We start from the raw sequence: 15,315 nt of genomic DNA, 5'->3' as shown, positions 1-15,315 counted from the left end.
ATCTCAAACCCCAGGAGCATCGATCAATGATCTACAAGACAAGGGGTGGAGGTGGCAGATGCGCACCTAGCCAGATGGGGACAACATTTAGCCAGAGTGACAGCCACTGGTGGCAAACCCACATACACCTGGATGGCTGCAGGGGCAGGCGATGGCTCAACCCTTCCTGCACTAGCTACCCTTCTCCCTGTGTGTGGGTCTTGCTGTAGCGATCTGCAAACTGCCAGCTCGAGGTTCCCTGATGCCCTTGCTCCCCAGAACCTCCAGGCTGGCGTAACCCACCCTTGTCTGCTCACCTGTGGCATGACCCCTGGGGTCTGATGCCAGCACTAAACAATGCCTAACCCCAGGCAATTCTGTAACCGCTCTAAGGAGGGCTTCTGTTCACAGAAAGCCTGCATTCATCTCCAAAGCCAACCAAATTGACAAGGAGAGGCCGTGTTTCTGCTGCAAAGCGACTGCTGCAAGCCAGCAACACTGAAGAGCTGAGATGTGACTCCACTGGCTCCTCAAAGGTCTTCCCACAGGGAAAAGGGTGTCTTGTAAATCCAAGAGTACTTCCAGGAGCTACTCCAATCACCACAGCCACAAAGCATGCTGCCACCCCACCTCTGGCCTGTACCCTTCCCCAGGGGCAGGCCCTGCCAGGTTTAGAAAGGCTAACCCTGTGCCTCCCTGTTCCTCTCCCATCACCAGCCATGGGATTTCAGCACCCTTCCTGCTTCCCCACCTCCATGAGGAGTCCTCAGCAATCCCTGGCCGTCAGCACCCTTCCATCTCTGCTCTGCAGCAGGAAGACACTGCTTGCCCAAGCCTTTGGCAGCAAAGAGACAAGCTCCCCCTGCAAAAACTCTGCTTGGCACTCCCCAGACATTACATCTGTAAGTTGCACAGAGGCATGTAAGCCATGTGCCATGCACATGCATCCTGAAGCAGAGTAATAACTGGACACTGGGAGTCTGCAGATGGAGGAAAGAAAGGGTTAAAACATCCCTGCTCTACTCCATAGATGGATGAGAGGCAGCTGGGCAGGAACTGAGAAAGGGTAAGGCACCCTGTGTTACTGAACTTCCTCAGGGGGTGACACCACCGTCCTTTCAGCCAACGAAGCCAAACAGCATAAGCAAAATAGCACTAGAAGGACTGACACACACACAGCTACCTGGGGACATCATTAGCAGACATGTTCATGTTGTTCATTCTGGGTTGAATGCTCCACCAAGGCAAGAGCTCCTTCCTTCCCTTGCCAGAAGACTGTAGATGGTACTAGGGACAGAAAAGCGGGAAGGTACAGATATCCAAGGCACATGGAGGAGAGGTGGTCTCTGAACATGCAGTGGGTTAAGAGGCAGACAGCACTGCAAGCAGGGGCATGGCCTTCTGGCTCAGGTCCTTGCCAGTGGCTTCTCCAGACATCATCTTCTGAGACTGTCACAGAACACAAGGAACAGGTTCTAGAAACAAGAACATCCTCATTGGCAAAGGGGAGCATGGAAGAAAAGAGGAAAGCAGATTATACAAAGAGATTTCATCCCCCACAAGGAAATTCACCTTTGCTGCATGCCTCTTCTCTCACCCTGAAGTGATACACAGGGAGCAGGGAAATGGGTACATCACAACACCTGCCGGGGAGAAGGTCATCCCACCAGCATCACTGATGAGTCAAAAGCCTGTGAGGCAGTAAAGCCAAGCCAGTGCCCGTGGGACTGGAGACAGACTCCCCACTGCAGCTGGTCAAGGATGTACAAGGCAGGTCCAGCTTCTTGGAGTGATGAATGCTGCTCTGGGGAGTGGCAATGCCCTGCCAGCTTTGCAGCTGAGGAATCAATTTGCTGCACATCAGGGTCAACTGCACAAGTGGGATGGAGAGTGCAAAGCAGCACTGGGCTGGACAGGCTGGCTGCTGACCTCAAGCACATGGTTCTCTGCCTGGCAGTGGTCTGTAACAGAAGGCCATCTGAGGAGCACGATAATGACAAGACTCCTGCACTCCACCCCAAGAATTTCTTTTATCTCTCATCACTTCTTGCCCTTTGCTTTGCAGCAAGGCAAAGCCATGGAAATTCAGCACCTTTTCTGTGGTGAAAAGACCTAGAGGGAAGATGCAGTCTGACCAAAGATTTCCCAGCTCTGGACCCTCTGTTCCCAACCAGCTGCTCTGAGGTGTTCCACGCACTCTGAATTCTGGTTTACAGAGCAAGGTGAGACCCAGTCACCCAGGTGAAGCTTACTGCAGTCAGTCATGGCCACCCAACATGAGACTCTTGCTTGGAGGAGAGTTACAGAACCTCATCAGAGACTGCTTGCTCTGAGTTCTCTACTTTCCACTGCCTACAGGAAAGGAAAAGATTATGGCTATGCAGATCCTATTCAAATAATCTATTCCACACCAAACCACTCCTTGCTGGGTCTTGCCCTGAGCAGGAACAGGCAGCCTCTGCTGGCCAGAGTCCTTGAGGGGAGTTATGTCCTGTAGGCAGAAATCTGCCTTGGAGTCCACAAAGTGAAGCTTCCCCGGCAAGATGAAGGAAAACTATTTGCTTAGCCTCAGCAAGAGCACTGTGGAACAACCAGTGCGCAGCCATGTCGCACTCAAAGCCACATATCCTGCCTCAAGGGTAATGCTTGCTAAATAATTGCACCTACTGCAGAAGGCTTTCCTGGTGTCCGTCTTTTAATATTCCAGTATAGGTATGTTAGTACAGGATTCTCCCTCATTTGGAAGCACCAATTTAATAGGGAAGAAACGGAAGAGGCAGAGCACTTGCAATGTGCTGCTAGACAAAAATCAACCCAACTGCCACCTATATGCAAGATGTCCACATATGCCACATCTGCCCCACCAGCTCAGGGCAACATCCCCATTCACAGCTGGGTAAGCTGTCAAGCTTCACCAGGTCTCTTTCTACCTCTGTCAGCCAGTACTTTCCTTTGTTTTGAGGTGGCTTTCTGCAGAGGTGTCTGGGACTTCCTGTGAAGAAAGGCCTGTTTCTTGGGCAGTCCTCAGTTCAGCTTGCTGAAAGGCACAGGAATCCAGAAACACATTGGGGATGTTGTCACCAAAATACAGCTTGCTGTTTGTAGCTATCGCCTGATACTTCATTAGTTCCAGATATTCTGGGGTAAGTTTCAGCTACAAAAAAGAAACCAGAGACTGTAAGAGACAACTTTCTAGGGTTGGCATTGTTAGATTTCATCTCAGGTAGCTGCTTCATGGAAATTGGAATGTGGGCTGTTAAATCAAGTGGATTTTTTTTTTTTTCAATGCTGCCCACCTGAACCTAGTCTGTGTAGAGGAAAAGAGTAAGCAAGTCCTCTTCTAACCAGCTTTCAAGTGCTCACCTTGTTGGAATCAGCCTGCTTCCGAGCAGCATAATATTCTGCATCTGCTTTTGCTTTCTCTCTTGCTAAGAATGCAGCATCTAACACAGCAACAGAGGATGGACAGGAAAAGAAGCATTAGCAAGTGAACAAGTACAGCATGCCCAGCATGGGACAAGCTGACCCAGGTGTACCTGCGACAGCTCCGCTGCCAGACACCTCCACTTCTGGCTTCTTGGAGAGGTAATCTCATGCTACTGCACCCTTTATTATTTTTGTAAGGCAGTACTGCTTGTGAGCCCAGTTTGAGGTTTCTCAACCCACAACCACCCTTAGGCTGAAAGACGCCCCCAGCAGCATGCCAGCACCATGGTTACCTTCAATCTCAGAAATTCGCTTTTCAGTTTCCTTCTCCATAATCTTCTGTTGATAGTGAATCCTGGCCACCTGAGCAGCCTTCTCAGCCTCTGCAATTACAACAGGCTCGTCTCAGATATTCACTTCTCAAGGCCTGAGCATCAGCACCCTGACCCCAGCCCTGGTCAGGGACATGCTGCCACGCAAGTGATTTGCCCTCCGCTGCCTCCATTTCTGCTTGGGTCCTATGGTCCTGTATAGGTTCAGTGTGTTTATGCTTCAAGCAACAGTTATAGAAGGACAATAGTGCTGATGCTTCTAGTACTAACTGGCTGACACTCCTTTTACAAAGATGTAAACTTTCCCTGACTTGAGGACATTTTAAAGCCCAATCAGTTTTGCTGGCAGAGCTGTTAACTCTTGACCTGCTCCAGCAGCAGCCGTGCTGTAGGATGGAGGCACTCGTTGCTCTGCTGCTGTGGGAAGGGAGGTGGGAAGTAGATAAAGCAACATAAACACTCCTGTTTTCTACTGTCTCTGACTGTTGGTGCAGCTTCCATCAGGACAAGGTCCTGTACCAGCTTCCTGGGGGATGCAGGAATTGAAACTCTGTCTAGCCCCAGTCTGCTGGTACTGACTGATTATTTACCAATAAGCGCTTTCTTCCGGTCTGTCTCTGCCTCCTTCTCTACTACTTTCTGCTTCTGGGCTGCAATGAGCAGCTTGGTCTTCTCAGCCTCCCTGCAGGGCAAAAGACAATATTGCATGAAAACAGAGCAGGGGAGCAGTTCTGCAAACAAGGGCACTAGATGCTTGGGTGGGAAAATGTTGACCAGATGTCAGTACCATTCCCTTGCAGCAATGAAGTCTTCAGCTGTATGAGCACATGCATTGCCAGTAGATCAATGGAAGGGCTTATTCCTCCTCTTTATTTGGCACTGGTGAGGCCACATCTGGACACTGCATATGGTTTGAGGCCCCCCACTGCAAGGGAGACATCGACAAACAGAAGCAAATCCGGTGGGGTTCTGGTGATAGTGGGTGAAGACGTGTACGTGGTGGAGGGTATGTGTGGCCAGGATACAGAAGCAGGGCTTGCTCAGCTGCAGGCAAGGAGGCACCAGGGTCCCGAGGGCATCTCCTCTGGCCCAAGGGGTTCCTGGGGATCTGGGGCCAGACCCTGTTCCCAGGGGTACTGTGAGAGCACTGGAGGCACCAGCACAAGCTGTTGCACCAGGCACAGCCCTTCCCATGCAAGCAGGGCATTTCTGTCCTCGGAGACAACCCTGATTTGCTGGGACACAGCCCCAAGGAACTGTGGTGTTGGCCCTGCTTTGGGAAGGGGTTTGGACAGGAGATCTCCACAGGTCTGTACCAAACTAAATTTTTTCTATGATTCTTTAAGGTTGCAGGCAGGAACTTGCAAGCAAAGCATAAGGACTCCAGAACCCTGAATTCAGTTTATCAATCTTCTGCAGGTTCTCTATAGATCAGTGTCCCCTCCATAATGGAGCAGTAATGTAGCCTTGCTACAGACTAACCATCTAATAACCATGAAAGGCTAAAAGGCTTCACAGTGAAAGAGTTATGGAAATGGAAAAAGACTGCACAGGTGTACCTAACCAAGCAACTGCATGGCTGGAGTCCACCTCTCACCTTCTGAACACGAGGTTAGAGGTCTTCTAAAAATATACTTGTGCTTTCCAAACCAATTCATACAGTTTTAGGTGTTGCTACTCACATGAGCTCAAAATTTCTTCGAATGGCTTCTGGGATTTTGGGTTTCGTAACACGAACAGCCTATGGAAAAAAAAAAAGTGGGTGCATTTTAGATTAAACATTTTGATGAGATCTGCATAGCTACAAAATGTCTTTGCAAAACTGGACATCTTCAAATTAACCCAAGACCACACATGGAGGATTCCAGTCCTTGTGTACAACACAGTTGAGTGTCAAAGGGAGGCTTTTTATCCCTGCACAGCCAGCTTAGCTAAATGTGGCAATAACAATAACAAAACAGATTAAGTTTCATTCTTCCCCACAGTGGAAGTTTCCAGAGACTTCCATTTTAGCCCTTGCAAGCCTAAGGTCTTTCCAGTTGGTTGCCCTAAACTTCAAACATGACAAAAAGCTGGCAGGTCCCATAGCCTAAGACTAAAGATGATTTTCTAACATTTAACATAAACAGAAAATCAACCAGGATTCATAGCATTTCAAAGTGGTAACTGTCACATAGACAGTCTTTAACTGACGAACCTCACATCTCCAGGCTCAACTATTTCACGAGGTAGAAAACAGAAGCAAGAAACTTCAGCAATCCAGTAAAACATGAGCAAATGAGAGGTGGAAAAAAAAAAAAAAAAAAAAAGAATAATGTTTTATTAGGCAAGGAACCTACCTGGATAGTAAGACCTGGTGCCATGACATTGAGATCTTTCTGTAGGGCCAGCTTCAGATTCTCATCTATCTGATCTGTTTGGAGGACAAGAGAGAGACCAGTTAGCTTTTATCACCATTTCTCCTACACCTTGTGTAGCAACAAGTCAGCTGGCTTTGAAGAGGCATCTCTATGGTGCAAGATAAAAAGACTTTTTGAGTACATTGCTTCCCTTCCTATACTCCCTGGAAAATATTCCCAAGAGTAGAGCCATTAAGAACCACACACTAGTGCCTCTGGAAAAGTTCAACTACTGATGAATTCATGATACCTGAGCTGAGGGCAGAATGGCTTTCAGGGTCTCAGAAAGGAAACATATCCAGAGCCCATAGCAGAAGTTCATCCCTCCCTAGCCAGAGCCATGCCAACCCATTGCCAGTAGCAAGCTCTGCCTTAGGTCTTGAGGGACATATAGGATCCAATACGTGCTACTGAAAAAAAAATGTATTTCTGTCACTTCCAAGCTCCAGGAAGATTTTTCCACTAAACTGGACAGTTACAATGGGATTAAACTGCACGTACCATCAGAAAACTCCTCTCTGACTACAGATATTTAACAAGTCTGAGTACAGCATTCAAAGATCTACTGTTTCTTAACATTAGAAGTCCGACAGCCTTTCACCTTCCAAAGTGATAAATACATTTTCCCCTGCTCCTTCCATCAAGAAGGAACATAATGCTGTTATGCCTTTGGAGGCACAGGTATATGCCAAAGTCAGGGCATTGGATCCCAGGAGCAGAACATTAAATGGGATAATTCTGAATGACTGATACTCCCTTGTGAAAAACCTAGAGCAGTGCAATGAACTGCAAGTGTGTCCTTCTGGCTCTTCTCTGTCAACAGTCAGAATTAAGCTTTTAAAGTAAAGAAGTTATGTCAGCAACAGAATGGAGGCTTAAAAATCTAAGTGAACAAGACAGAAGCATCATCATAATACAGACAACGAGCATGACTCCAAGCACAATAGCAGAGAAGCTACTTAGTATATCCAAAATTCAGTCCTAAGTGGAAGTGGACAAATCAAATCCCACATATAGATGGGGTAGGACAAAGAAATCCAAATCATTAATGAGTAAAGCTACAAAGGAAGCGGCATACAGATATATAAGGAGATGGTTTCTTAGACTACAACTTCAGTACAGAGGCTGTTTGCTCACAGGAGACTGCTGTAACATATTCCACAGCAGAAGAGGGAGACTACACAGACCTTGGTGGGTGTGTCCAGCTGCCATCTACTTACCAAATAACTCGATGTATACTTCCTGAAGAGTATGAGCACTGCAGAACTGATTCAGCTCATGATGAATTTTATTGAAGATCAAGGTCTTATCGTAGTCCGCAGTGTAATTTTTCACAATATCATACACTGAGGAAATAAGAGAATTATCACAACTCACCACCAGCATCGATCACATCCAGTGACTCTGTTGACATGTACTGCTTTCTGCAATGCCTGAACCTCAAAATGACAGCTCAAGACACGAGGAAAGTAGTGCAGCAGTAGGTCACCAGAGAGGTGGGGGACCTCCATCCTTGGATGTGTCAGGACTTGGCCGGACACAGCCACAACTGCCCAGACCGGCTGTTCGTGATATGCCTGCTGCAAGTGGGAGGGAGGTCAGAGGAGAAACCCACAGTGGTCCTCTCCACAAGCACTGCTGGGGTTATATGTCTTCAAAGAGGTGAGTTAATACAGGAACATATTTTGTCAAACATTGTCCTGTTTTATTATCAGCATAAACAAATGAAGCCCATCCGGGACCCACATGTATAGGAAAGGACACTTGAAAAAAAGTGAAAAAAAAGCGTAATTCCCACAACATGAAAAAATGCCTCAGTAACACAAGAGTTTTGCATTAAACTATGCTGCTGAAGAAAAGCTGTCTGGGTCTTTGGGTTTGGCAGCTGGTGAAATAAGGTAAGAGGCTCCTACATGGGCTTTGCCTTTGTAATGGTCTCAGCAGTTGAGCTGGCAAGCAGCTGGGAGCTTTGCTGTGTACGCTGAGTTTCACAAGTCTCCCTTCTCTTCAGCTCCAAGAAATAGGATTGCTCTAGCACTTGCCACAAGCAGTCTAACATGCACAGGTATAAAATCCTTCAGGGGAGAAGCAGTCCTAGAATTTATTGTCATCTCTGCAAATCTGTGGCTCTTTGAAAAACTTGCAGACACAAACATGAAACTAAATACTGGGAACCACAAAGGTACTATAACAGAAAAAAAGGAAGAAAGGAAGCAGTGTTGCAAACCAAGACAGAGCTGCTAGAGGATGAGTGAAAACAGTCACAGTGCTGCTTGTTGAAACAGGACAGGAAAATACCTGCATATGGTGCCAATTTATTCACAACTTCTATTCGGTCAATGTAGATCATAACACCGCCACTACAAGTGAAAAAGAGAGTTAATGGATTACTAATTAAATTGTTAACACTGGTCTGCATTTAAAGCAAAGTTGTCTTTTTTCACTCTTTTACCAAACTCTGTTGGAAACTTGCAGTTAATTTTTACCCAGAACAATTCTGACCTCTTGAGCATTTTGCAATCAGATGGCAGCAAGCAAGACTCAGCTTTGCACAGACTGGTCCCTCTCTCTGCATAAATCAAAAGCCTGTTTCAACAAGTCTGCAAGGCAGCTTTCACTTCACCTTATCTCCTACTCAACCAACAAAAGGAAAATACCCTCAAACAGGAATGTAGCTGTGACCATCAGAAAGGTCCACACAATGGTCCACAAAGTCCAGCACAATGAAGGGAAGGCAGCAAGGACAGCAACACCTGCTGCAAGCAGCAGGGCAGCCTCTGTTTTACACAAACTGGAGACAGATTGCAGCTCTTCTAGGCAGCAAATGCATTTAAATAGAAAATACATTTAAGTTCACTAACTCCAGCAGTAACTGGACAAGGCCACTATCAGAAATGAAGGAAAGAAAGCATGTAAGAGATTTTAATTCACGTTCATGTGTCACCATGCCACACCACAGCTGCTCTACAGCAGTAACACAGCTGCAGAGAAAAAAACAAACAAACAAACAAACAAAAAAAAACACCTCCAGATCTCCAGATGCTGATAGGAAGGAACCCATGGCCCTCCTGGCGAGACCAGGCACTGTCAGATGGGCCAGAGAAACTTGGCAGGGCTTGGTCCCACAAGCACTTCCAAATGGTAACAGACTACTGGAGCTACAGTTCATACTCCAGAGCAATCCAAAATAGAACAGAAAGCTCTGAGCGAGCCCCCAGGAAGACTCACTAGCCATTTATTTTAAATCTGTGGCACTGTATAGGAATAAACCATCATCAGCACACGGACCTCCTGATCCTAATGAGGTCTCCATACTTGCTTCCCAGTCCGAGGCATCAAGAGGCATCCAGTACGCTTCCACTCCCTTTCACTACCTTAGCATCTCCTAGAGCTCATCCCTACCTTTAATTTATTAAATTAAATGCCATTAAATTCAGGCCTTGTTTATGACACAGGTGAAAAGCACAGACTCTGCGGTGTAGAAAAAACAAACTTGCAACAGCTCTTAACTCTCTCAAGAGCATGTTTTTAAAGCATGATACTCTCTCAGTTTTACCCTCTGTTGAAAGGCAAGGCACAAACAAGAAGTTTTAGCAGAAACCATTAAGAGACAACTGCTCTCTAGATGTAGATCTCATCCGGCTCCAAACTAAGACTCTCTAGTGTTTTAACTCAGATGTATTCCCCACAACAAACTTGGTTTCTGATTTTGCACTTCTTAATCTCCATCAGTTCAAAGTTAAGTCTGCAGAAAAATTACCTTGCCAGTTTTAAGCCAAATCTTATTGAAAGTGGGCAGATAGCAACAGGGAATCATTTCTGTGCTCTTTTAGGAGAAGTCTGCCAGGCACAGCCTGTGCTTATTCTACAAACCAGTGTGCAGAAAAGACATTCATGGCTGAAGAGAGACTTATTTCCTGGTGAGGTAAGGAGAATTTCTCTCTTTTTTTGCTCAAGATTTCTTTCTAGGCCATGGTCATTCCTATTTGCTCTCTTCAGAATTATTACTTTTATTTAAGACAGGCCTTCAAACTCCTTCACAGATGTGTCAAGCTATATGAGCAGTTATAACAACATGGTATGTGCATTTTTCTCCATCTCATTTGTTCTGCACTCTGTCACTCCATGCTCACAAAAATGCCTATTTCTCATTTCAAGTGACTTCCAACAGCATTCCGCACAATCTTCTGAACCTGCTTTCAACCTGCCTTCATTCATCACCTCACAATGCTTCCACAAGGACAAGGAAATCCAGTTACCGTCTTGGCTTATCTTCAAAACATCCTGGTGAGGAACTATAGCAGAGAGCTTGAGTTTCATCCACTGCAATCCCCCAGTAGAACAATGCTGCACATTTTAATACTGGGGTCCTTTTTGCGTTTCAGTTTTATGGAGCTATTAGAAGCAAAATGATAACATCTCATACAATTTGTCTCCTATGCAGCATGCATATGCAACTCCTCATCAACTCACGTGCAAGAAAGGCACCTCAGGTCAGAAAGGACTGCCTGCTGACCCTAACCCAACCAACACCATCTATAACTCTTTCAAGGATCCCAACCACTAGTGCAGAGGGGGCATAAGCAAGTATGTCTGCTGAATAGGCAGGCCACCTCCTTCCTCACTGAGGGTGCAAGCCTACAAAAACAGTTAACACTGTGTTTTACATTCAGCCAGCAGTTGAAGCATCTCATCTAACACTGGGCAGTGTGGATGGTCCTTTGGACCTTGCTGATGTAGATCCAGGAACCAAACTGGACTGTAACACACTGACCTTAAGATGACCTCAGACAAGATCTCCTCGCAAACAGCCTGCTACAGAGGAATCTGGTAATCTACTGGGCAGCAGGAGATAGCATCCTGGGCAGTTTGGGGACAGTTTTCTTGCAAAGCACCATGCACTGATTTGAGATGAGAATCCAGCTGCTTTACGTGTACTTTGGCACCTACAGCTTAAATGCCATCTCAGACAACACTCTTCCCATTTCAGCAACTGACTTTCACTCAAAAAACACCCCAATTTACAAAAGCATGCTCCTTGCCAGATGCAAGGCAGGGTGACTCTTACAGTGCAGCTCCTGCAGAGACCTCCAGTGCTTACAACTCTGCACCAGTTTCCGCAGCCTCTCACGCACTGGAATTTGCAGCCTCTGTAATGGTGACTCACGGGGCCCAAGGTCCTCACATCAGAGCTGCTCACAAGGTTGGTCAGACAGAGCAGCCCTGAACTGAGCAGGCTCTTTAGTCAGGGAGAGAGGAACAAGAAGAAATCCATAGGAAGTCTGAAAGGAGAATCAGCACATTGACTATGTGCATCTGGGAGAAGTTTAAGCATACAGTTTGCTATATCATCTAAGAGATGAAACCAAGAAAAGTTGCAGGGAACACAGCTAGAAAGAGACCCATGGTAGCAACGTCTCTACTACAAACCTTCAGCAGTACCTGTCAGCCCTAGTCACAAAATAAGATGCTCTTATTCTGGGTACTGCTAAAAAAGCACAGTAAAAAAAAAAAGCATCCCTAACTTTACAGGACAGGTGAAAATGTACAGGGGATGCTGCAGGAGACTGACATACACTAGCCAGCATTTCAGTAGAACTTAGCCTCATACATTTCAGGATTTTAGCTTGTGCCAGGCCAAGAGAAGTCAAAGGAAGGATGCTGCCATAAAAGAGGCTATAAAAAAATCAAACCTTCAATGCTCACTGCTAGAGCTGACCACAGACAAGACCAGACCAGGTTAGGTAATGACAGCATGTAAAAACAAGGCTTAAAGGTTAGACCTGATAAACATAACACATCCACTTGCAATCTGCACAACACATTTTTTCCACAGGACTAGCTAACAAGGATCCATCCCAGAGCAGCATTCCTCTAGCACTCTGTGTTCCTGCCTAGGATCTTCAGCACAAGCACAAGACAACTCTCACACCTTTGCAAATAAACATCTAATACTACAAATAAAACATCTGTAATATTAATAGAAATAAAGCATCTAATGTTACCTGGGTAACAATACTACTTAGTGTCTTGGCTATTTACTGTTTCTTGGCATGGTAAAACCTGTACAATATTTAGCATGAGTCCTTCCAGTTAAGAAAAATGCTACTCACCTAATTCTCTCATGCAGTATTTGACTAAACTATTCTCAACCTGTTTATTATATTGCACAAGTAATATGTTCAGTGAAGTATTCTTCAAGTCAGTTCTTTGGAATACCTTGCTCCTCTACAACTAGTTTCCTGAGCAATCCTGATTTCTCTCTCTCTTTTTTTTTTTTTTTTTTTTTTTTTTTTTTTTGAGATAACAGACTTGCCGTGAGGAAGGCGCACATTTTCTTGTCAGGGAAAGTCAGAAGTCTCAGAAACTACAGGCAATCACATAAATATCCCACCTGCTGTAATGAAATGGTTTTAGTCTCTGGGGTGACAGCTGTTTTATGAAAAAACATACATCTGGTGCCAAAACATTTTAAAACCTCTATAAAACGTATTAATTTAATACTGTCAAGTATAAATGGGACAAGTAAGGCAAAAATTGGAGATGAGCACCCACACAGCCACTGGGAATCCTCCCAATGTAGATGAGGATACAGGGAACATGAATAAGGTGGAAGAGAAACCAGCCTTTGAAGTCTGATGGTTCAGAATACAATTACAGAACTTTTAAGTGTTTATGGTCTACTCTTGTAACAAACTTTGAGCCTGGATAGTAAAAATTCAGATTTGATCCCTTCATTACTTATAAACAAATGTATTATTACAGAAATTTGGATTCAAAGCTTTGGCATGAAGTGGCTTCAGACTTTGATTCCAAATGCAGAAAATGTAAATACATAAAAGAAAATACAGAAATTGATTCTAGTAATAACATCTTAAAAATGGACAGGTCTACTGGGACCTTTGGTCTGAAGTATATTCAATTACTAAGAACTGCTTCAGCAGCTGTTTGGTGTATTTGAGCATGCTTATTACCTGCAACTTCACAATGACTTGTAGTGCACAGCTGAATTCTGCAACTCTGAAACTTAGCAGGAGCTTAATGAACTTGGTATATGAAAGTACACAGTTTAGCTGTTAAATAACAGAACTGCAGAACAGCTGAAGCTGGCAGGAACCTCTGGATCTCCTGTCCAACCTCCTCTGCTCAAGCAGGGACAGAGCAGCACAGTTTAATTTTGACTGTAAGTATGTCTACCGTGGTTAAGCTTCAGCAGAAATCTCTGCTTGGTCTGTTGAGATGGCTTCTAGGACAACATCTCTGGCCCAGACGTGTGACACTGTTTTACGAAGTCCAGCAGGTGAAATATTATTGATACTTATAAGCCAAAAAAGTTAGCATTAAACTCATTCTTAAAACTCTGCTCTGATGACTTATTTTTAACTGTGCCATTTAAGATGTGGAAAAATCACAAGTCTTACTTCTCTTTCAGCAATTACTTTTCACTTGCACCCAAAGATTCTTTACCTAATAACAAAGCCCTGGCTGCAGCTCTGAACAGTAGCACTATTTAGAAACACTCCTGTAAGAAGTTTAAGATCTAAAATTTAAACCTGTTAGCAACCTGTAAGAATCTAATGTTAATATTTAAGCCCAAGCAATGTCTCATGACTTGCTATAGGAATAATTCTAAGAAGAAAAAGAAATCAAAATCAACTTTGCTTTATTTAGGCTATCACTAGTGTTCAACTTTTAATTTCAGCAGGGTTGCCATGTGTCATTATTCAAGTCATACTGGCAGTTTTTTTTAAAAACAAACAAGAAATAAATATTAAGAGTACATTACAGTTAAACATAGGAGGAATCACCAGTTTTGATTGATCCTGCAGGAACAGATTCAATGATCCCTTTAACTTGAAAATGAATGAACAGACCAGAACCTGCAATCTAACTCAGCTTGCCCTCTACTTCTGTTCTTTGTCTACTTGTTGGAACTATAAAAGGATCAACTTAATTATGAAGTAGGCAAGGGCCACCCATGCATAGGCTGCCTCTTTAGCCTGCCTCTTCCTTTATGTCAGGTGAAATGCTTATTCCAAAAATGCCCCAATTATCCCAAGAAACTCATTTTCTTGAGCTGTTTTTGACATGAACCATCTCCCCATCAGGAGGGAGGATTCCTATTCTCCCATTCATTATTTACTTTTGCCCACTGCTGGAGTCAACACTTGTATGAGCCACAAGCCTCAGACTAGAAATACTCAAAACACAGGGCAGTCCAAGGCACAACAACGGGTTAGCAGAGTAACTGAGGGAAGAAAACAACAAGTTAAGAAAATATCACTGGAAATGCAAATGAGCTCTGAACATAGATTCCAGTGAAAGCAAGAACGTTCTCTTCCATACCTCTGCTTAATTTCCAAGTATAATGTATGTGTTCATGTTTGGGACCAATTTTAGGGTAGGTACATTTACTTTTCAGCCTCTGTGTCACAATACTATATACATTTGCAACCTACACAATAGAACACACCTGCTCATCACCAGAAGAAATACAAAGAAAAAACATACCTTGTCCCACAAGGCACGTTTTTCACTTCATCAGTCTGCAACGTAGTCTGAAATAAAAAGACAACCAGTGCTCAGAAAAACACCACATTCCCAAGGATGCACAGTATCCAGTCCCTTACACCCATTACATAGGCATGTGGAATCAAAAACATGTCCTCTGCCTCCCTCGTGACTTCTGTAGGTATGAGCTGAAGACAGATTTCGTTCTGACTGCATTTTGGGAGACACAATGCAGCTGTGCTCATTTCCCTACTTGTATTTTCTGCAACTCTCCTGGCAAACAATCAGTCCACAAATGCAGACCGTCTTCCTGAAGCGAGACAGGTCTTGTTGAAGCAAGGCACATGCACTATGGCACCCAGGTGGTGGGGAAAAAAGGGCTTCTGAGGAGCTGTTGCTCCAACTGCCAACTCACTGAGTCCCTTTGGAAACACCAGTTACCTAAGTCACCCCTATGCACCACTATCCCTTCTGACATTTGCTCCCACTCACCCTCTTCCAAGATGAGGAGGCACTAACCTGCACAGATTTGAAGGTGGTAATGAATGGGAGCATGATGTGGTAGCCTGGTCCACTCGGACTAGTTAACAATGCACCACCCCTAGAGAGAGAGAGAGAGAGAGAGAGAGAGAGAGAGAGAGAGAGAGAGAGAGAGAGAGAGAGAGAGA

At 44.7% G+C, this 15,315-nt stretch overlaps 1 protein-coding gene across 3 annotated transcripts in view; it reads right to left on the bottom strand.

Moving 5' to 3' along the window:
* Positions 1 to 2,656: 2,656 nt before the first annotated feature.
* Positions 2,657 to 15,315, bottom strand: part of ERLIN1 (ER lipid raft associated 1) — a 14,441-nt gene continuing 1,782 nt past the window's right edge. For 2 of the 3 annotated variants that reach the window (XM_035329961.1, XM_035329960.1), the window contains 10 exons: positions 15,167 to 15,248; positions 14,648 to 14,694; positions 8,435 to 8,496; positions 7,357 to 7,482; positions 6,077 to 6,150; positions 5,420 to 5,478; positions 4,328 to 4,419; positions 3,699 to 3,788; positions 3,343 to 3,422; positions 2,657 to 3,133 (listed from right to left, as the gene is read on the bottom strand). In XM_035329961.1, the coding sequence (XP_035185852.1) occupies positions 2,915 to 3,133; positions 3,343 to 3,422; positions 3,699 to 3,788; positions 4,328 to 4,419; positions 5,420 to 5,478; positions 6,077 to 6,150; positions 7,357 to 7,482; positions 8,435 to 8,496; positions 14,648 to 14,694; positions 15,167 to 15,248 (931 nt within the window). In that variant the 3' untranslated portion in view covers positions 2,657 to 2,914. Of the gene's footprint in view, positions 3,134 to 3,342; positions 3,423 to 3,698; positions 3,789 to 4,327; positions 4,420 to 5,419; positions 5,479 to 6,076; positions 6,151 to 7,356; positions 7,483 to 8,434; positions 8,497 to 14,647; positions 14,695 to 15,166; positions 15,251 to 15,315 lie in introns of those variants that run through there. The other variant, XM_035329962.1, reaches the window with a different exon arrangement.

This window comes from Oxyura jamaicensis, chromosome 6, assembly GCF_011077185.1.
Source record: "Oxyura jamaicensis isolate SHBP4307 breed ruddy duck chromosome 6, BPBGC_Ojam_1.0, whole genome shotgun sequence".
Classification (NCBI taxonomy): Eukaryota; Metazoa; Chordata; class Aves; order Anseriformes; family Anatidae; genus Oxyura; species Oxyura jamaicensis.
This window is presented reverse-complemented; position numbering and strand designations above follow the sequence as displayed.